The sequence below is a fragment of the Oreochromis aureus genome, linkage group 12 (genome assembly GCF_013358895.1).
Source record: "Oreochromis aureus strain Israel breed Guangdong linkage group 12, ZZ_aureus, whole genome shotgun sequence".
Classification (NCBI taxonomy): domain Eukaryota; kingdom Metazoa; phylum Chordata; class Actinopteri; order Cichliformes; family Cichlidae; genus Oreochromis; species Oreochromis aureus.
The window spans coordinates 13976994-14000819 of NC_052953.1; the positions used below are offsets into that span (position 1 = coordinate 13976994).

Below are 23826 nucleotides of genomic sequence, written 5' to 3' on the forward strand. Positions count from 1 at the left end.
GTCCCCTTGATATGTTTGATGGTACTAATGAAAAAACGGCACGCTTATTTTAAGATGTGACCTCACGACTTTTACAAGTCTTCATCTCAGCAGGTTGTCGCTCAGGACACGCAGAGAAATTAGATAACGAGACGTGTTGCTCCATGTTTTGGCCCGACCACAGCGCGACCCCCATCCCCCCACCCCCTGTTTCTTGTGGTTGTCTGTGATCTGTTGGACCACAGTCTGTGACAACCCCCCCCACCAGACACAGAGACACAACAGCCCACACGCACCCATATGCAAAAGCACTCTCTCACACTTCCTGTATGCCGATTAGACTCTTCTCTGCAGCACTGGAGGAAGATGGTATGTACTGTAGGCACATGTTGAAGTTAGAAGGTTAAACTCCTGTTAATGATACTGCAGTTTACGTCTTATAGTCTAACTGTTCAGCTGTTGCTCAACACTTTATTATGGAAAGACATGCAGGGCAGAAAAAGAAGCAGCTTATATATAATGCATGTTGACTTCTTTGCTAAAAGCACCTTGAGGTGTTGTTTTTGGTTTGTGTTCTGGTGAAATATTCTACGTACTATTCTATATGTGTTCACCGCTTTACTGTGCAACACATAAGAAGAAATCTGGCTAGTTGTTGTATCCCACAGTTTCTTAGTTACACCATGTGTCTGCAGTGTTTACACATGCAAAGCAGCCGTTCTAAGATGAAGCTTAAATTCACTTATGTATGTATGTCTGTGTATGTGACTGTATTTCTTCCAGTGGTGGGTTTGAGTGTCTTATAACCAAGCACCAACTTCCAGGTTATAAAATTAAGCCAATGTAGAAGTGCCAAGAACTGCAGATGGCAACTAAATGCTATTTGAAGGTGGTGCCAAAAGTGAGTCAGTCGCCATAGATTCTAGTGCTAAAATGCCCACATTTAGTTAGCGCAGAAATGAAACATGTTGACAGTTTAGCACAAAAATCAGTTATGGTCTCTACAGATGTTTTTTTCCCTTCAGAAGTTTCTTTTTTCCTGTTTCCTGGCTAAATCGTATTAAGACTTAAAGTTCGGCGTCATTATGGGCGTCTTATGTCCATTAGATGGAGTCAGGAAACATTCCGTTTTAGTTAACACCTCGCTAAGTAAGCTTGCACCAGCACCAGGTGATAATGCCACAGCTCTGCTTTCTTGTTCCAATATGGCCACGTCTGGATTGAAACAAAAACTTAAGTACCAAAATGGGTGCTCCAAAAGTCCACACAGCTGATATCACAGTAGCTACATCCCTTTTTTTAAAAAAAATATCCTATCTTTGGCTCTTCCTGTCTGCTTCAGAATTTAATATGTCAGCATTTTAGGACTTTATCTAAATGTCCAATCATATTTGTCTTCTTTCATTTCCAGAAGACACAATTCTGCTTCTTTATTCTACCGAAAATGGGACTCTTTCATTGCCATCATTGGCTATATCTCTAAACGTCACTTGAATCTTGCTATACCTGAACAGATATCTGGACAAGTCGTGTCCAGTTATTCCAGCTACCATTTTGGGGTCTCTCAAAACTAGGATGAAAACCCAGTCATGCCTGGGCTACTCACTTCCAAGTCAACACACTTTTATGTCATCCTTATGCTACATGCCCAAAAGTGTGTTCTCCCTGATCCCCTATATCTATGTGTTTAGTATACTCAAGGTCAAAAAGGGATAAACACACACACACACACATAGCAAATGGGCGTTTAAAAAGAAAGAAAAGAGAAGGGCTTGTTGAATACTTAGGAATACATCCTTCCTTTATTCTGATGAACTGTGTGGTTAACAGCTTTAACCACACAGTTCTTTTAAATTACAACAGTACTAGTTTTTTAACGGTGGTGGACAGGTTGAAACACGTGTGCACTGTACAGGAACAGAGAAAATGCATGTTAACTTCTTCATGCACCGAATGATGCAGTACCTACAGTTGATAATGTATTTGTGGGCCCTGATGAGTAAAATGGTAGACGGCTTTTGATAGTTTCAATTTACTGATTATTATAAGAAAAGCCACAAGTTTATACAGAGAAAGCCTTGTGAGATTAGACTAATCAGCAAACACTGAAGCACTGTGCGTCAACAGAAGCAAGGAAGTGAAACGGTGCACACAAAAAAAACAAGTAGCAGAGCCCTACTGTAGGAGGCCAAGCCTTCCAAGGCTACCCGAACACATCAAGTTCAGTGCAGTATATTACCACATGTCACATCTTTACTGTCTCACTCATAAAATGAGGTCGAGTGTGTGGATGTTTAAGGTTGGATGATTAATCAGTTTAAAATTTTAAGATTTTGCCATATTCATTAAGTCCAAACTCAGTCAGTGTTTACTTCAGCTTGAGCAAAGATTATGAAAAGCGAGGCTTTGGTCAACAAGAGCTCTCCAACAGAAGCTAAAAACTCTTGAAAGCTTTCAGGAGGTTTATTAGATGTTGTCTGCAGCTGTTTTTCTCTCCAGATCTTTGAGGGTCTCTCACCAAACCTGGTTTCGGCAGCATATGACTGAAATGCCCTTTGGTTGACTGCTACGACTTTCTGTCTATTAAGTCAGCTTCTGCCTGGGCCCCTTGTTGCCCCCCCCACCCACACCTGCAGATGTTGTGGTGGAGGCTAGCTGGCAGAAGTGGTTACCCTTGCGAGACAGGTTATAGGGTCAAAAACGCTCGTTAATATGGGCCTCGCTCTCTACCGGATGAGCTTGTCCCCCTCCACCAACGCCACTGATTTATTTATTTTTTGTGTTAATTGTGCTTAAAGAGTATACGTATAATAAATAAATAAACACTTTTGTTTTCACTACACTTATGATGTTTGTTAAGTTAATGAATAATCGTGTTGTTTGTGTATCGTGTTTTAAAACATGAGTGATACACTGGGGGGAAAAAAAACGGAAGGACCATTAAAATAGGTCACGTGTAAATACACAAACACACAGATGAACATATAGGCAGTGTGGCTGATTGAGAGATTTTCTAAGCGTACTTCCTCAGTCAGGGCCTCATTCACCTTCTGTCTGACTGACTAATTACTGTTTCCATTCATAAAATACTTGAGTTGCCATCATCCATATGAGTGGAGGTTAGAACGCAGTTTCTCCTTTCTCTCTGCTCGCCTCTGCTGTAGGAAACAATTTCCTGAAATTTACTTAAAATGTGTACACTCGCTGCGTTTTCCCCCATTAACTGAATGGTAATCAGTTGTCCTTTGAGTGAACCGTGGCCCTGTGTTGAGATACTCTAGGATACTCTGGTTGATTGCCAGAGATTTTTTGCAGGCCCATGTAATCCAATTTGTGCCGTTACAGATCAAGCTCAGATGAAATCAGAGTTTTGAATGTTCTTTCTTAGTGTTTGAACTGTTTTTAAACTTTGAAGCAGTTCAAAATGTGCTGTAACTGTTGTGCCATTTCCCATGTTTAGTGCTGCATGTCTTGCACAACCCTCCACATTATCCAGATCTAATTGCATTCCCATATCTTGCTCTCGTTATTTGCTCCTCTGGCTTTTTTCGTTCTTTTCGTCCATGCTTCATCCATTCATTTCTCTTACCCGCCTTCTTTTTCTGTTCCGCAGTGATTCTCATCCACTCTGGTTACTGCAATGAATGGTAACACTATCCATCCAGCCAACACCACAACAGCAGCAGGCCAAGGTGTGGCAGTTGCCCAAAAAGGCTGGACGGAATTCTGCGAGCTGCATGCCATCGCCGCAGCCCAGGAGCTGGCCCGGCACTACCGGAGTTTTGCCAGAGAACGACCACAGCATGACGTGCTTCCACCAGAGACCTTTTCAAAGCAGTTTACCGACCTCTTCCAGCAACACTTCTGCTGCGAGGTCGACAAAGACGGCACGCCACTTGGTCAGAACACAAGCTCTGCCGCCTCCGGTAGCGCTTCCTCATCGTCTCCAGTGGTCCTTCGTTCTCAGCCTGTAATCACTCGAGTGCGGACTTTGCCTCGGGTGCAGGACTATCGGGAGACTGGCAGACCAAATGGAGGAGCTGCTCCACTGACTGCGTCACCGAAAGTGGAGCCGGTGGTGTTGAGCCGGGAGCAGGAGCTGCCACTGAGATGCGCTGCGGGAAACTCCTTTTCAGGATCTCGCACAATTGGCAGCGGGACACTGGTGATTCATAGCCATAGCAACGAGGAGATCTCTGGCACAGATCATCGCCAGGTATCTGAACGGTACTCTTCTGACTCTTTAACCTCGAACCCTGAAAACTCAGAAGTCACACATTTCTCTTTCAGCCAAATCCGGAAGTCTGTAAATAAGCTTTTAAAGAAATCACCCCAAGCCAGTCCGCGCTCATCCCGGGACCTTACTCCTAGGAACCCCACCACCACCAACAGTAATCTTCCAAATAATGGTGACAGAGTGGGTGCAATTTCCTCCATCAACGAAGAGGTGTCATCCTCTTCTTCCCACTCCTCTGAAGCCACACCCACAGCTGCTTCACACCGTCCTAGAATGAAGGAGCTGATCATGGCTCCTTTCATTAGGTTTCGCAGTAAAAGGCAGAGGCGATCCGAGGCGAGCGGGTGCTGTAAAGAGGGCCAGTTGAGGTACTTTCTGGTGGACGAAACTGTTTCAGACTCACAGCCCCGCTGGCAGCGTTGCCACCTGCTGGTCAGGAGGATCAGAGACATTCAAGGAGGAAGAGGAGCAGGGGAAAGTTACCAGTTGGAGCTCTATGATCCTCCAAAGGTAGAAACACAAGCTTTTGCACACTTTATATTCATTGTACACACGATTCACTTAACTCTAACAGCTCAGCTGTGGTTTCACATGATAATATGTGGGCTTTTCTTTGAAAACAGTACACAGCAGGTGAAAAATATTCATTTTTATTTCTAAATAGCTTTCTGTACAAATTTGACTCCTGGGGTTTCCATCTGAAACAGCTTCATGACTTTTGCTTACAAAGAGAAAGATAGAGAAAGATTTGTCTTGACATCCTTATCAGTGGACTGGTGTTTCATGTAGGTTTAGGTGATTTCACAATCGTTTATCGTGGTCTCTCTTTATCTGCCACATTATCTGCAGAGAAATCGTACAGATTAAATCATTAATGCTGCAATGTGTAAGTATTTTATTTTGAAAGCTCCACTGCTGCTAACCAGCTAGTCCCGGCCTAGCCCATCTCACGTGTACACAACTACTCATGTGATCACGAGTTAAACTAAATATGTGAAAGAAGTATCATTTATATCATGAATTGTAAAACCCTTGTATGATCTTCTGGCCTGATTGCTCACCTTTGGTTGCATGCATGAAGTGTAAGAATGGTACCGATGGCACTATTCTCAATTTTTTCCAGTTTATTTAGTCAGGCTAGTATGAATACCTTTATCTGCCTTTATTATAATTTGGAAAAGACAAAAGAGTACGAGTTGTTTAGTAAAATAATTATTAAGTTGCACACTTTTTATAGTTTTCTTTTGGTCTCTATTGGACATAAAAGTCATCGAAGTGTGTGGGGAGTGTCTAAGTCAAGAGGTTACAGAAATACTGTTTAGCTTGTCAGGCAACTAAACATATAAAATTATGCCATGATGTTGCAAATTAAAGGAGATTGCAAATGGTTTACTTTCTTTCTCGGCACACCAGACTAGAGTTTTTTTGCCTGAAAAGTCACGGTGTAACCCCTCCTGTCACCTCATATCCTCCTATGGGTGGATGATTCAAACAAATAGAATTTAGCTATGTTAGTGTGCAGCTTTTGTTAACTGTGTACGGAAAGAGACTAGTCATGCACTACAAGTGCATCCTCAGTACTTTATAGATATGAGCGAGAAAGAAAGAAAACAAAAAATGTATTTTCAGAAATTTTGAAGAAGTCAATTAAAAATATCGTCTCCTGATCTACACACATCACGATTTATCTTCTTGATGTTTAGTTTGATTGCAACAAGCAGATGCTCATGAAAACCACTCATCGTTTTCTGTTGCTGCTGTTCTACGTACAGGAGAGCTTTGCTGAGTTTCACTGGATTGTGTCTGCCGCTTCTGCAGATGTGCATGTGTTTTTTTGTTTTTTTTTTAAATAACCTCTTCTCAGAACTGCTCACACTGAGACATATTACAGCTGACAGGTTCGTCATCTTGTGTTTCATATCTATGCATGGTAGGTCACTAGATCTGTTTGTGTCAATAGGATGGAAACCCACATTTGCCTTTAAAGGGCTGGGTAAAGTTTGCCAAGCAGTGTCACATACTCTTAAATTAACGCACACACAAAAACAAGCACACACACATTAAGGCACAAAGTCATTTCCTGTTTCCAGCTGTTTAGTTGCAGGGGTTTCCCCCCCTCCTTCAAATCATCTCTTTTCTCTGCCTGTGTTTGTTTTTGTTTGCATAAATGGTATTTTTACTGCCTCTAAGAAGCTCCTTTTAGTGAATATTTTGCCACATGACAAAACAAGACGAAAGCTGTGATGACATTTAGCTTTGCCTCAAAAAAAGTCTTGTCTTACTGGCGGTTTGCATTTCACCTTTGCTTCTGGTGATTGATTATATTTCAGTGGCATCTAGAGGGAGTGTTTTGATGATAAACACAAAGCTTTTTTTGTTAACCAAACTGAAAACACAAACTGAAAAGATATTAGTCATATAGTCACAGCTTAGTTTAAAGGAGAGCATGAGCTTCTGGTTCACTCATGCTTTCCATGCACAATAGGGTCATCACAGTTCATAGATGATTTGTTTCACACTGGTACCCTTTAAAGATTAGCCTAACTGGTTTACCCTTTAACCTAGTTAAAGAAGTGGAAATTAAGATGCTAGTCATATGAGATAGATTTAATCAGTTCGTACTTCAGTGACTATTGTTACACATCCCTTTATTAATATACATAAATATACAGGGCATTTCTGTAGCTCAGAAATATAGCTCAGTATTTTCTCGCTGTGACATTTTCACTCGATTACATCAACGAATCTGCAACATTCATGTCTTCTTTTAATCCTTGGTGAGTAGATACACCTCCCACACTGTTTCCTGTTTGCTTGGGGTTTTCTGCAGCCAGTCACAACTTTTCTCCTTACACGAAGCAACCACGACATTAAAACCGTCAATCTAACATTAGTTAACTTACCCAAATGCCACCAAAACATCTCTGACCCTGTCAGGGCTGTGCAATGACCTGGTACCTGCAGGGTTGGCCCTAAGTGGATCGAGCTTGTTCACAAGAATCCCACAGATGGTTGGGCAGATTGGAGTCTGGGGTCTGAACAGTTTTGGTTTGAATATAATTGAGATTTTTAGTAGATAATTAAAAATAATGCTTATATAGCTTCAAATTTTTTTTACAGTTTATCAAAGTGCAGTTCAGATTACTGTTAGGTCTACGAGATCACTAACCGAGCTGTAGCTGCAGCAGGTGCCAGGTAGATGTAAACAAGCAAGGTGGAAACTTAGATGGATAACAACCCAACCCTCAAACCAGCAGTACTTTGAACTGTATGCGATCCATATGTTGGCTGCAACAGAGTAAACTGGCATATAACCACTGGAGAGGAGTAGTAGGTAGCCATGTTCAGCATATGTATATTCATGTTAACCTGCAAGTAAAGAAAGAAGAAGGCTGCTGCTGCTGCTAGCACTGCAAACATTAGTTCCTCACATAGCAAACTAATCTGATAATGTGAGTGAAAGTGACACATGTCAACAAGCTTTCTGACTTTTGGATTAGTCAACTATTATTATTTATTATTAGTAGTATTTCTTCCCATTTAATCAACCAGTAAATAAGTTGCCAGGATTATCCCTTCTGTATTGTACAGTGTATTTCCAGGGGGGTGTTGGCCTGCCACGATGTGTAGGTGGGTGGTGATGAATGATACGACTCAATGTAAGATGATTAGTTTTATTCACTAAAGTTGTCAGTGGTTTAAATGTAGTGCCTGAATGGTGTATTACTTCTTAATTAACACTTATTAATGCCAAGTGGCAATTGTAAGTTGGAAACATGACATCGGTTGTTGCTGTAAGCTCTTCACAGCACAGCAGGATGTATTTCTTTCTTTCTTTTTCTCTTTCTCTTTTTTCTCTCTCCCTGCATGCTTAGCTCCCCCCACAAGGCCTCATGGCATTAAACCCTGCAATATTTCCAGATGGGGCCAGCTGTGAGGCTGCATGTAGTTGCACACTTAGCCCCTAAACCAGTAATCAGAGCAGGTCGAGTGCTGTCCTGGGCCCTGCCATCTATAAGGCCACTGTGAGCAGAGTTTAGTCTCTTTAGGGTGTGTGCAAGTGTGCATTCAGACACAAATAGAGGTCCATGAGAGAGACATTGCATGCATGTGCATGTGTCTGAGGCTGTATGTGTGTCTGTAGAGTTTTATATTTAGCAGCCCTCGAGTCCTCAGCCGCCTACAGCCCTAACCATGTGTGTGAGGTAATTCAGTTGATTTCAGAGCCAGAGTTGTGCATGTGTGCACGTGCTTGCGTGTTTATTTAGAATGGGAAGACATTGGCAGGATTTGCCTGGCTGTTTGCAATTTTGCTTTAATGCATTGGTGCTGTGAGTACGCTCTCTCTTAATGTGTGTGTGTGTGTGTGTGTGTGTGTGCGTGTGTGTGCGTGCGTGTGTGATCTTGGAAGGCAGATAGATAAGTGCCTGAGAATGACCTTAAAAGGAAGGAGAGCTGTGGACTAGCATTCTCACATTTAATGTACACATGAAAACCTCATGCATTCATGCCCTTAACAGTTATTTAAACACACCAAGCTGGAATGCGTTGAGGTTGCTATTAGTACAGTTTCCCTATTCTGAATGAAAATTGGTGTTTCTCACATCTGTAGGCAATGTGTCAGTGTGTAAGCATGCACGCCTGCACACATCACACATATCTTGGCTGCACAGAACATAATAATCCATGAGCTGAGTACGCATGCATTTTTATTTATATCTTTATGTGTGAGAAACAGAAGTAATATCAGTGAGCTCATTTAGCACAAAGGCGCAAGCTGCATGGAAACTGATAATGAGTTTGCGTGAGAAAGCAGCAGGCAACAGCACAGCTGTCAGTTGCTTAGTACTAGCCTGAAAAGGCAATAAACCAATAAGATGATACCCTGTAAGATTTTATGCAACACATTAGGTTGTCTTCGACTATTACTGTTTTAGTAGGTCGACTTTAAAAGCAAAAACATGCTAAAGGCAACAGTCAGCAAGGTTACTTCTGGGAAAGATGCAGTCACCCTTCAGCCAAGTCCTAACAAATGTCTGTTTTGTCCTATAATTATAGTTAAAACTGAGGGCAGTTTCACTTCTGCATAATCTGAAGTGTTAGCCCATATTTAGGCCTGAAATAGATTTGAAACATGCAGCTGCTATAGGTACTGTGTGGAAGATTAAAGCCTCGATTACACCGTGAGTACACTTGGGTCCACACGGGCCTGAGTGATGTAAATTCTGTGATCAGACAATGAAGGTGAGTGTACACGGGGATGTCTGCCTGGCAGCCTGTTTACATTACAGTGCAGCGCACCCCAGTAGTCGACTTGAGAGAATGACTTCTCAGCTCTTGGGACTCCATCCGTGTCCGTGTCTGCAGCATGGAGTATAATCAAGGAAAAGTGAGAAGAAGTGCAGTTTTAAGGAACTGATCTGTGAATGCAGTTTATCTGATGGCAACACAATAAAGAACATTTTGTACCACATCATTTTATATCTCTGTACAGCTGTGAGAGTTATCTGCTTCCTCAGTGATTGCAAAGTTAATTTGTTATACTGTTTTAATATTCTACGGAAAAATAATGTCAAATATTGGTCATAAATTGCACATATTTATAGTAAAGTTGAAACTGTTTACTGGGTTTCATATTAAAATTGACATAATTAACATAGAATGTGCATTTTTAGTGTTTAAAAAAGGGGCAACAAGACAGATAATATATCTCTATATCTTTATCCTTCCGTCATCAGCAGCCTGTCAAAATTAGTAACTTGGTTTCATGTTTTAAGTATATCACAGCATCTGATCTCCTTCTTCAGATGGTTATCATACTGTGAAAATCTTATAGCCTATAATCCTCTAACCTAATAGTGCATTAAAATTACGATGGTGTTCTAGTTAAGGAACTTAACGCAACTTTAACTGCTTTCTGCTGCTTAGTTTGCTTAGTTTGGTCAAATTAGTAGCAATAGCACAATTGCTTTCATTTTTTAGGCTTCCAGGCTGCTGCTTGCTGAACCACCACTGTCTGTGTAAACTAAGTGAGTCACTGATGTCTCATCTAATGTGCACTCAAGTCCTGCCCGGTGTGTACTGGGATAGACTCCAGCACCCTGCAATGTTAGTTGGACGAACTGCAGTTCTTCAAATGGCCACTTGAGGCAGGCTCCAAAAAGCAAAATGTCCAACCATAGATTATTAACTGCCTTGAACAAATAACAATTCTGGTTTCTGTGGATGGCTTCCCCCTATCTAAAGACCTCTATAGGGGTGAATTTTTACGTGTAACGCGTGGCTACTTAGAATCATAGGTGTGCAAACAAAGGCAGCTGTAGCTGACTGCTGTCTGCTAATTAAAGTCATTGAACTGTTGGCTGTTGGTGCATTTTTATGTAAAAATCTTGCTAAGAAGATACAGACCATCCAATAACTTTGTCCTTCAGTTTTGATATGTGCATCTGTGTGATGCACCTGTACAGTTTATGGATGCAGTTGCTAACAAAACTTGCTGCCATTAACTGATAACTCTGTATGATCACTTGAGGCTGAAAAGAAAACAGCGTGGCGCTTGCCGAATTACTAACAGAGTGGCTTGAAAAGGCAGAATTAAAATGACACCATAGTGGCTACGTCCAATTTTCACACTGCTGCCAATTTAGAGTCATTTAGCCTTTTAGCCTTGTCTTAGGTCCGTAGGAATAAGTCAAGTCTTTTATTTGTGAGGGTACACATAGCTGTGAAATCATCTATAGTGTAAAAAAACAAAGTTAAGACAATGTAACTCTTGATATATTGCAGAAGTGAAAATTGTTATGTCAGCTAAAAAGAGCAGCAGTCTCCAAATTCTCATCTCGCCTCGGTGTTCAACGCTGGAACTTAATGTTACAAGTTCATTTAAATTATTTATTGTGATGAATGAAGTGTTTTATTGTGAGGTTTTGTGTGTGTGTTTGAGATAATTTGTTTAGCTTTTCCTTGCTTTGACTGTGTCTGTACCGCTGAGGCTGTTTATTCAATAGCGATTCCTACTTTTCCTTTCATCTGATGTTCAGTAGTCAAGGTTACAGACAAGGTTTGTGTCTTGCCAGGAAAATCGTGGCTCTGTCTTCCAGAGAGAGTTCCCACAGACTGCTACAGTCTGATATGTTTCCTCAGACCTCCTGTAGACTTCATCTTAATCATACGCCTCTCATCTCATCCCATCTCATCTCAGCTGCGCATATGTGCGTGCTTGTCCATTCACATGTGTTTGTTCCAGATCTTCTAATCTTTCCCACATGCTCTTGTTTCATGCTTGTGTGTACATGTGCATGCATCATGTATATTGTTGATTTTCGAGCAGATCCTTCACTGTCTTAATGTGTTTGTACATTCGCACACATACTTTTATGCATGTGAGCATGTATCGTACAAGCTTCTTCTTTGCCTCCCATTTAATATGTCATGCTTTATCATGAAGCTGCAGCCAAAAGTCTGAAATAGAACTTTCAAAAATGGATCTTCTGAGTCAAACATGATTTTTACCACAACGAATCAACAGAATCAAATGCTTTCTTATATGCATTAGATGCTGTTTTCTTTCAGTGAACATTCACTGCTTTTTTTCCCTCTGCACTTTCTTACTGACAGTAAGAGAGGAGTTTGCAGCATCAGTGGAAAATAGTTTTCAAACAGACTCTGGTGTCCATCTGTTCTGTGTTACTTGTTGTAATTCAGTCTCTCATATGGCAACATGCAGCGTTAATTTGGCTTGGCTCGTTGCATACCACAACTAAAGCCCTAAACACATGGGCCCCAGTCAGCTGTCCGAGAAACAGAATGAAACCAGGCGAGAGAGAGACGCAGGAAACACAACAGGAGGAGACATGAGAAAGACAGACTGACGGTTAGGCTGAAATCAAAAAAATATCAGAATTTATTAAAGTTAATTTTCCCTCGTGAAAAGTCTTCTCTTTGCGTTTCACACATAGGCATATTTACAGGCCCATTTTATCCATATCGAATCATTTAAAAATGCATCTTTTCTCACATTGAGACATGCATATTTTTAAAAGTTTGCCTCTGTGGTTTCTGCTGCTAAGCCGGCACAATCAAAGTGAATCGATTTTTATTTGTGCTGTTCCAAGCTTTTGCAAATGGCATTTCAAAGGCTCAACATCAGTGTGTTTTTCCATAAATAATGTCCTACTTCGTGAGGATCATATGCACAGTGTCGAGGCTTTACTGGAACTACAATATTTCTCTGCTACAAACTTTTTTTTTCGATACGTTTCCAGTATGCCGATGACATCGGATGACTACTTGTTTACACTAATTTAGAAACAAAGTCGATTTAAGCTTTCTCAGAAAATGCAAACCAGACTTAAGCACATCAGTAAAGAAATAGATTGATTACATGATCTAGAAAAATCTTTAGGTTTTATGTATTCTAGTAAACTGAATAACTTTGAGTTTGGGAGTGGTGGTTGGGCAAAAAAAGACTGCCTGCAAGACATTACCCAGCTGTGATTGTAAAAAACAAAAAATATAATGTTTTTCCATTGTCTGGCCAAACATTTAGTCAGTTGATTCTCAAATCGAATAGCAGATTGATCAATAATGGAAATATTACACTAGCAAAGTGAAATGCAATATGTCTTTTCTTCCAAGAGAAGCTCAATGATCAGTCTGTCACCGTTCACAAAGGTATTTAGAACAGCAGAGATTGTCTCTCTTCAGAAATAGTTTCCTTCTTACTCAGAACTGTCTTCATATCTCACCCACAAAGTTGTATCTTTTCTGCTTTCCAGGGATCGAGTTTCATGAAATCTTCAAATGATGCCTTCAAGTAACTGAGTCATGTAATGTGTGTGGGTGCGCTTGCATTTTTGACTATTCACCAAAGGTGCGCTTACCGCATGTATTTAGGTGAAAACTTTCAGGTAACGAATCCATTTGGTGGAACGAGACAGATGAAACAGACTCGAGACTAAATGTTCATGTTCGTGTTTGTGACGTTAAAGGCAACAAGGTTTGAAGAGGACAAAGGTTCTTCTCACATGCCTCAACTCGTCCTCACTTCCTCTAATTTTACATCGTCTGATCTCATCCAGCCCACAGGGATCTGAGGGATGTTTTGAAAGAAAAAAAATCAGGATAGTTAAAGCTCTGCAAAGACCTTACACAGCTAGCCAGTTGGCTTTGAGCATGTGTGGTTGGTTGGAATAATAAATGTTTTGAAATGTAATGGCCGCCCATAGTGACTCTGAAGTGAAGGAAAAACAGGTCTGTTTTGCTGGATGAGTTTATTGATGTCTTTTTTTCTTTAATGAGAGTTGTATGTGGCGCTACTGTGGATTTGATTGGAGGGTTATGTAGAGATTAGAGCAGGATTTTTAAAATGGCTTCAAGTCATAGTGGGGAAAAAAAAGATTGTCATAAGTTTTCGGCTTACATTACGTTCTGTCTGTGACCATTCGGGTAGTTGATTGATGGCTGGCCTTTGTGTGGGTGAGACGTGTGAAAGACGGCACACCCACACATTCTCAGGTTACTAAGTGAATAATGCCATGAAGTTGTGGTCAAAAGTTTATATACCCACATCATGGGCATGAATGTCGTGGTCATTTTTGGGCTTTTAATGATTTATGTGATCTATTCTTTTTTGCTTGTACAGCATCAATAACAACTCTAAAAAAACAAGAATTGGGTGCACAAGTTTGAAATAATTTTACTAAAAGGAGGATGCCACTATAGCTCACTTGAGTGCACTGGAGACTTCTAAACCAAAGGCTAGAATCTGTACTGCTGGGGGAACGATTGGCGCCATTCCCCACAATGTCTCCCTACTAATCTGTCTACTCTGTGCACTGTCATGTCAAATAGAGGCTAAAATGTCCAACTGTTAATATTTTAAAAAATGTATAAAATAGAGTTGAAAAAAATACCCAGGTAGCCTGCTCAAAAGTTATTTGTGGGGGAAAACTGGATTTTTATTGCTTTTTTCCTCTGGCAATATTAAAAGATTCTTTATTTTGAAGGCGCAGATTGATTTGCTGAAGTTTTATTTACTTTCGATGTCCCATTTTTTGCTGGCTTTCTCATTTGATCTTTGCCAGTCTCTAACACTACATTTCGTGCTTTGTGTAACTGTTTTCCATTGTTCATGTACAAAGCCAGCAGCCAACACAACAAAATCCAACTTCATGAAGTTTTCAACTTTCATTAATTACTGAAACTGCTTTAGAGGCGAGTCAGTTAATTTTTGTGTTGAATTTGAGTCATATGTTTATTTTTCTTAATCATTTATATTCAAACGGGAAGAAAGTAAATATTAAAGGAACCATCCAAAGCACAACTCTACATAATTCAACAGGCTACACCCTGCACAAGGGCTGAATACTTCTACTTCAGCTCTTGCTGACCAAGTGAAGTCTTGCTGGTTATCCCTAACTAAAAACAAACATTTCACAAAGCACCTGGACTTAACATCAGACACATTAAAAGCAGCTGACAGAGGCTGGAAGATTCAGCAAGTTATGTGGATGGGTTATTATATGACATCACCTGGAAGTCCTGTGTGGAGCTTATTGAAATCAGTTTCTTGTGGCGTTTCAAAGAGTTGGATTTAAAGGTTTGCTGGCAAGGTGAGGTGCTGAATTATGGCTGAGTTCACAGTGTTGAAAGTAAAGTCATGGGAAAGTGCAGTGAAGTGCTTGGACAAAACTAGTCACAAAATTGCCTCTGTATGTTGTCACAGTGGGAGCTGAAGTGGCAGTGCTATGAAATGATACAACAGGAGCACGAATCAGTGAGCATAATAAGCACGAAAGATTTCAAGTACATAGCCTGGTGATTAGAAAGTGAAAAGTGAGCACGGGTAGCTTGCTAGTGTCAGTGTTAGTCGTTCTTCACCAGAATGTCTCATTAGGCCATTTTCTCTGTGTGGTTAAACATAAGAGCTCCATTTGCCGGTGCTGGATTTCAGACAATTCCCTGTCCAGAGTCTTTTTTTATATATGTAATTTCAGATTTTGCGTCTTAATTAAAAAGTCTTCACAGACCAGTCTTGCATGAAAGTAGGCTTGAGGGATTAAGACTGAGTAGAAAACCAGTGTTCAGTAAGAACTGGCAGTAATGACTCCTGTCAGGAGCACATGATGACTCAGAGAAATCTTGCCAAGTACAAGCCCACAAATTTCCAAGAAAAGCACTTGGTGTTGATATATCTCAAGGCTTCAAAGGAGTAAAACTTCTCAAAGGTTCTAGACTACAGACAATAGATCACTGGCAAATGTTCCTCTTCTTCAACTTGCCTCAACCGATCTAGATATGGGCAGACAAAACAAAGGCACTTTTTAACCTTTAATTCTTATCGCTCTGCATTGATGTCCTGTGATATGAATTATGTACAGATTTGTGATGGAAACACTCTTTAAGTTTATGTACCGGATCCATCTCAGTTGACGTGTTTATATGAACCTGTCTACCCACGCACTTCACAGCAGGAAAGAACAGCTGATCCTATTTCCAGGGATGGCCATGATTTTTAAATATATTAGTCATTAAATTATGAAAACAAAAATGGGATCGCTTATGCAAGTATTTTTCATTCTAAAATAGCAATTTTCCATCTTCTGTCGATGCTTTGGATGATGTAAGGTGTTTCTTCTGCCAGAAAGTGGCAGTAATGCACCTACACGCTGTTTGAAGACCAATATTAAACAACCAAAATAGAAGATGGATGCGTTACTACCTACCAGGCGGCGGGTAAAGCAAGTGTGCTCCGGTGAGATTAGTACAAACAGAAGAAACGGGCAAAGCCAAAGACGACTACAGCTCAAAAAGCCCTTGAGGAAAAAAAATTAATGAAATCGAGGTGCAGTGTAGCAAAATTAGCACTTTCACATCCTTTTACTGCTATTTGTGGAAGAATAGTCAAATAGTTCCTGACTACTAACCATCAAATAGCATCTTTTCTTAAATTTCATATTTCTAGTACAGATGGATTACATATTAATGGGAATCCTGAACCCTTGCGAGGAGATGCTGGCATAGTTTAAGGAAGGCTAAATCAAAACCGAGTTGTTCTGAAATAGTTCTAGAAAGCCCTCGTTCACATCGAATGGTTTGAGTACTGTATGCAAGACAATTGTGCTATGACCTTTGTAGTCACCTTTGAGAGATTTAAGACTGTACTGACACTGCCTTCCACCTTCATCATCAAACCACCAAATGAGGGAATATCTTACAAACATCGCTCCATCAAACTTTAGACTAGAAGAATCACCGGGCCATAACTTTATTTTGGTCACTTCTCCTTTAATTTGTCGTTCAGCTTTAGTTATATGGATCGAGCACCGGCTATGTTTTCATTCGAGCGTTGCACTTTTAATAATGTTTTAAGAAAATCTCCTGAAAACAATGCAGATTAATGTTTCCATCCACTGTTATGAGGAGTTGGTTTGTTAAACAGCTGGCTGCACTAATTCTCCAGCTGCCTGCCATTAAATTACAACAAGATGATATAATTAACAGGGAAATAGTTAAGCCCACAAGCCATGGCAAACAATATGAACTCCTTCACCAAACTTTTGCATTAGTGTTTGTTTCGCATATTGATTGGAGGAGCATTGTGATGGCCTCATCTGTCCACACAGATCGGATGTTTCCATCTGCAGCTCGTTTTCATTTATTCAGTGCAGAACAGCCTTCAGTGAACATCTGAGTTATGTTTCAGTGTTTCCATAACTTTGTCATTAGCAGTATCCGTAGGAGAGGATGAATGGAAACCCAGAAAAATTACTTTGTAAGACCTGCGCAGAAAAATAGCCAGGAACTATTAGGAAATTTGCCTAATTTTTCAGAAAGGTTTCAAGAAAAAAAGTCAAAAATACGCCTCCTAAAACCACAAAACCAAACATATTTGTGCTTTTGGATGTTTGTCAAATAATAACCACATAATTTTCTGTAATTTTTTCCCACTATTCCTTGGTCTTTGGTAGAGGTCACCCCATTACTATGAAGCCATTAAGCTGCAATCTAGAAAGTCCAGCTTGAGTCTGACAGACTTGTGTACCGGAGGGCTTTTACTAATGCATAGCAGTTATTCCTCCACATAGTTTTGCAGCATTTTTAAAAAGCCCAGAGTGAATATCTGTGATTAGAAAAGAAGCCAGCTAAGCAGCACAGGCACTGGACTTGGATATCTGACTCCTTTGAGGAGGATGTATGCAAGTAGAAGTTGTAAAAGATCTCATGGCAGGTCAAGAATTTACTTCCAATAAGTTTTCCAGCAAAACGGGATTCGCTTTCACCGGGAACTCTGGTTTCTCCTGTCATCGTAAAATACGCAGCCTGTCAGGGGGATTCTTAATCTCACGAGTTATATTTCCTGGTTGAATAAAAGTTAACCTCACGAGCAGCTTGTAGGTTGTACCTGCAAAGAAAACAATCAGGGCTATCTTTCATAGCCTGCTCACTCTGTGACTGGAAAGGTTTAATAGTAAAGAAATTGATGCCATTTTAAATACTTGAATTAATCTTTTTTTTTTTTTTAGTGAGGCTCAAAAGGTTGCTTTTTAATACCTAAAAGAACACTGTAAAGCAGAAGCAGCTGAGCTGAGATATGGTGAAAACAAGAAAAAGTTCATGGCAGCAGGCAGCTTGTCACATCATTTTTCTTTTTTTTTCTTTTTTTTGTTTGTATTAAGTCTAAAGGAGCCCAACATATTTCTCATGCAGAGTGGAAAAGTTCTCTCTCTCCTCTCTCACAGTGCTGAAAATGCACGTGTTTGCCTGTGTGTATTTCAGTGTGACAAAAATCTAGAGAAACATCTAAAGGAAGTAGAGTGGTTAGAGTCATGTGGTCAAGATGTTTGTCAGATCTCTTGCTGTGTCTTTCTAGTTCTGTCGTCTTCTGCACACGGTCCTCTCATGCTGCGTTTATGTGTCTTTGCTTGTGTCAAAGAAAACTGCATATGTGTGACTCATGACATGGCTACTATTTATTTGTTCATGCATTTTAAATGTGTTTTTTTCCCCCCTCGTGTCGTAAGCTCTTTGTTGGCCTCTGTTTTGTGTGTGTGTGTGTGCAACCTACAACCACAGTGCCAGCGCACATGACCTTGCTGAGTGGCGTGTGGAAAGCCCCCAAGCTCTGCAGCACCCTCACCCATCGGTTTTTTTTTCGGCCTTTGTTCATCTTCTTCATCAGATCCCATGCAGACCTGAACACACTTTCACACCTGCACACTTTCACACTCACCTGCAAAGGCTATTGTATTACCAAGAACAATTATGTCACAGTTTGAGTAAGCAAAATTGCAGCGATATTAGGCATGTGCATTTATCGAAGGTGGTTTGTTGTCACGGAAACGAACTGCATAGCACTCGTCAGAAGATGAAGTTCGTGTATAGTTGTTTTGCAAAATCAACTGGAAATGTTTAATGCAGCACGAGCATGAGCTGCAGACTAAGCACTGGAAGAAAGGGTTGCACAAAGACAAGGCTGACCCCTTTTGTTTGGCCTTCCTCCACCCAAAATCATAATGCTGAACTCCTCAGACAGGAATTCAAAGGTCACATATTGCATGCTCTGTGATTTCCTTTAATTTTCTTTAGTGCAATGCACTCAGCAGAGCACATACCTCAACCAACACCATGTTTGTGTACTGCTTTAGCCGTGGCAATGCTATGTTTAGCTCTAACCTGTACCCCCTACTTTTATTGTGCTAGGATTTTCTACATCTTTACATAAAGGCACAGTTGGAGCAGGTTTTTCCATGGTTGCTCTTTTCTTTTTTTTTTAGATCCACACAGTTGAAATAATTATGCAAAACTTTGTTAAAATTTAGTTCAGCAAATATTGGAAACCATTATAAGTGAAAAATAAATATTATGACTTTAAAGAAGGACATTTTTAGCCACAGGACTGTTTTGCATTATTTTTAGCTCAATGTACGCAATGATTTGGGGATTTAATCTGTTTCTGCCTGTTATATTTATTTAGCACTTTTCTAATAATACCAGTTTTTGATCATTTACTTATCTGATTCCCACAAGGTCATTGTGAGAATCTGCCGTTTGCTAATTGTTTAGGTTGGCTGTGCTCTAAAATTGTTTCTCATTTACAAATTTTCTCAAGGCTGCAGACAAACTTCCTGTTCTTTAAATGTGGCTATTGAGGGCTTTTTGTTTGTTTTTCTCTTTTAGTGTGAAAATCTATCATTGTTCACATTTGGTTTTACTGTAGAAACGAACACTTTTGTGCAAACTCTGCAAAAAAAAAATTGCACACATATTTTTTTTCCCTTTCAGCACCTTCAGACATGTAAAGCAGTGGTTCACAGATGGACCAGATGTGCCTTGGTGGTATTATGGAAATAATAGATTATTACTGCATTATATTAGATTACTGAATCAGTATATTGCATGCACCCATTTGCCATTTGGGAATTCTGAGATGCATTACAGGCCTCTGATTGGTAAATAAGGGAGATCATGAATCACTTTATTTTGCGTAGCCAAACACCAGTGCAGACACTCACCACTAGGGCTGTGCGATATGATGAAATATGTTGGATAACGAAATTAAAACGTCTATCGTTTCATGTTATACAGCATCTTTTGTTTTGTGGTGTTGCAAAATACACTGTTTACGGCAATACTTTTTCATCTTTTGGATGGTCACCACGTGGTTGCAGACACAGAGAATACCAGTGAAGATGAGGCAAATCAAGGACCTTGTTGCTACCTCTGTAGCATGGACATGGTTTGGCTATGAAAAGTCTGACATGGACCAGGAAACTTTTTTTTTTTTTTTTTCTAACGGACCAGGAAACGGCACTATGCAAATTATGCCGCAAACACCACACACTCAAAGACAAACCTCTTCTACCACCTACGCAAGAATCACGTGAAAGAGTATGGAGAGAGTTTACGGATGAGAAGCAAAAAAGAACTGTCAGGTGTTCAAAATAAACAGACTCAAACGTTAGAACAGGTTTTTCACCGCAGCACGCCATGTTATAAATACTCAAAAAAAAAAACCAAAATTGCAGCCGTTACAACTTAAATCTAAAAATATATAGTTTCATGCATCGGTCAAAACACTCGACCCCAGTACACAACGCCCAGCTGAATACACTTCACACAAGTCGAGTTGCCCGAGATCCACAGAATTCACAGAAAATGCACTATTTTGTGATATATATGTTATCGGGACGAGACATGAGATTTTGTGTGTATATGTGTATATGTATATTGACCAGGAATGTGAACGAGAGTCAGACTAACTTAAACATGGTGCGATTCTCGTTAAAGAGGCTCTGTGAAACTAATCATCATTCTGAGAAAAACTTGGCTTGTTTCAAAAAACGAACTGAATCTGAATGATAAGCAACAAGTTTTTTGGATTGTGTAATATAGCAGAGAGGTGAGGTATATGTCAGATATAGGAAGTTGCAACAGTACTGGAAAAAAAAAAAAGGCAGAAGAGCTTTACTATGACACTGCAATAAAAGAACAGACGACTGACATGTATTAATGGTACTTCAGAAATTGTTGGAAACCACTGCGCTAAACAACATCTTTGTTACTTCTACCTAAAGCAGCTTGAAGGCATACGGGACTTTAATATGACTCTAATGTATTTTTCTCAGTAAAATACAAATCCCTGATTAAACTATTTCATTAATAAGATTTATTTCCAAGTGTTATTTACTGACAAATTGTGGTATATTTTATAAGTTTTCACATACTAGAATAATAAGTCAGTTAAAAATTTACATTTTGTCGGTGTTTTGTTTTTTTACTTTTTCAAGCTATTTTCCTTCCTAACAAAGAAAACCTTCGGATATTAGTGTGATATCTGAAACACTGAAAGTGTCATGCAGCCTGCAAGGGTTAACTGGAAGTAATGCGCTACACAAATCTCTAAAAATCCACTAAATACACCGTAGAAGCACTAAAATTGGTCATACAGTACTAAAAATGTTTTTATATTTGCATCTTTTCTGTGCAGTCTACAAACACATTCAGGGCACGTGTATTGGCACTAAGTTATTAAATATTAATTGAGAAACTAATCTGCAGACTAATGACTTTTTTCTCATTACAGTTTTTTGTGAAGCATTAAATAGGCTGTAACAAGTCCATGCGTACTTTACCCTCTCCTCATCACACTTTTCTCTCTCCACTCGGCTTATTCTGAGGCACATCGCCAACCCTGCAGATCTCCCTCCTCCCGGTTCTTTCTGGACTACACTTCCCACTAGAGAGCCAAACACAACTAACATTTATTCATTATCTATGCCTCTGAATTTCACCTCAGAAAGTCTGGGACTCATTCTTTTTTTCTTTTTTTTAAAAATCTTGTTGCAAACTGATATGATTTGTTAAATGAGCTGTAGCTTATAAACATTTAGAGCTTTCTCTGGTCCCAGTAAGACAGGAGTGATTAGTGCGGCTTATGTCTGGGTCAAAGTTAAAGTTGAGTTTAATTTGTTATTTTAGTATTTGCACACAGTTTTAAAACAAAAAAACAAAAATGCACAGCAGAAAGGGAGTGAAGAAAAATGTGCTTCATGCTGGAAAGGATTACACTTTTCTCCCCACATATGAACAGTTACTGGACCCAACACACCCTTAACTGACCATCACACGTACACACACACACCCATAACTGACACAAGTACACATGTGGGTTAGTAGATCCTACACAAACAAGCAATTTTCCATTCACTGCTGCATTTTGTTTTGTTTTTTTACAAATTTTCTCAGCTAGTAAAAAGCATAAACAGTGCCGTGCTGCAAATAACGACACAACTACAAGCACAGTTTATGGAGGACTAAGAGGTGTGGGGCAGCTTTTCATTGTTATTTCATAGTCTGTTAGATTTCCAAAACGATACATCTCTTAACTTCTCTACTGAGAAAAGTGTGTCATGCAGGTGTGAAAATATTTTTGCAAGATTTTGCTCATTGATGCAAAACTGAATCAGTTAAAGTACTTGGAAACTCAGCTGCAGCAGAGCCCATGTAAGTGTTTGCAGTTTCACGTTCTGCTCACCACTACACACAATCACATAATCTATTTTCTGCTTCTTAGTAAGCACATTTCACCATCGGAGCAAAGTCTCCAAAAAGGTGCTGCTTGGGAAAATTCATCTTGAATGGATTATTTTGTATTTACGTGATAAAGAGATTTAAGTTTAATTTGAAAAAATGGTCCCACTGGAACAGCGGTTAGGGCGATGACCTGGTAACAACTATCCACAGACATTTGTCTTTCCATAAGAGAGTTTGGAAAAATGTATATCAATAGTTTATAGTTATTTTAAATACAGTTTTTGGGGCCAAAAGGAAGGTTAGTGGTTCGGTTTCCAGATCTTCCACTCTTTGTGTCTAAGCGAACCCCAAACTACCCTTGATGCGGTGTCTGAGTGATGGATAAAAGCTCTTATCGCCTATAGAATAAAGTGCTGTGTGAATCAGTGTGTGAATGGGTGAATGTGGCTTTTAGTGTGAAAGCACTTGAAGTGGTTAAAAAAACAAAACAAAAGTGGTATATAAATATTGGTCAATTTGCCATTTACTATAATGACAGTAAAGAAATGGATTTAAATAAGAAAGGGGACTCAGATTGGGATTTCTGTGACCCTGCTATATATCCCAGATTATAAGCAAGTCGTTCATAAAGTGGAAAACCTGCAGAGATGATATTTATTCAGCTTAGTTTCACTTCATATTTTTTTCCATGATTATCCGTCAGTGGCTGCCCTGTGTTTAAGAACCACTTGTCAGCCCACTGAGACACCCCGAATGTGGTGTCGCTACCATGCAATTCTATTTAGGGTCATAAAACCACTTCCCCTTTGGTTATCAATGCAGTGCAGGTCAGTTTGTGGTGCTTCAAGCTTAAAAAAGAATGATTAATTTCCAAAGAAAGATGTATTTCCAAAGACTTCTGTGCCGCAAAGTATTTCACAGACCTCTCTGTCAGATGTTATTATTGGGAGTATGTCTTTGGTCGAAAGCAGCCCCAGTACAAACAGTGCACGTTTTCGGTAGAAGAAAGATCCAATGAAAACTCTCAGTGGGTCTGAGGATTATCTTGAGTAACTGATACGTGATTTCTGTTTCAGTTGAGGTTTTAAAAAGTTGGGGTTTTTTAATGTCAGAAGCAGAACAAAATGAAATGCCATATCCCTCTGCTGTGCTTCAGCGATGACAGAAGTCTCACTGGTGAATATCTCACATTTAAAGTGCTGCTGAGGGGTTTAAAAAATGGAGAAATGGGGAAAATGCTTCTCTGTGATTTGCATAAACACTGGCAGAATAAAGGCACATTATACAGCTATGCATGACCTATAACTGACAAACAGTTACTCAGAAGTGTTGACTTGTTTATATCATGTTACAGTATATTCTCGTGGCTCAAAGGCTTTGTATGTGTATAAAAATGCATGTTGATAAGTTATGTTGTAACTCTCTGGCTTTTCAAGCTTGCTGTCACAGGAGTCGTGTTTTCACAAACTCAGAAAGATGTTGCTCCTTTCTTCTTTTTTTCTGCGCTGTCAGACTTACTAATTGGTCTTTACTCGTGTGCAAAACCGCAGCTAATTCATTTACGAGGAACTGCC

The 23826-nt window shown here is 39.8% G+C and overlaps 1 protein-coding gene across 3 annotated transcripts in view; it reads left to right on the forward strand.

Moving 5' to 3' along the window:
- The window catches only part of sh2b3 (SH2B adaptor protein 3), a 61793-nt gene that overhangs the window by 15917 nt on the left and 22050 nt on the right, over nt 1-23826 (forward strand). For 2 of the 3 annotated variants that reach the window (XM_039620871.1, XM_031727310.2), the window contains exon 2: nt 3593-4726. In XM_039620871.1, the coding sequence (XP_039476805.1) occupies nt 3620-4726 (1107 nt within the window). In that variant the 5' untranslated portion in view covers nt 3593-3619. Of the gene's footprint in view, nt 1-255; nt 349-3592; nt 4727-23826 lie in introns of those variants that run through there. The other variant, XM_031727311.2, reaches the window with a different exon arrangement.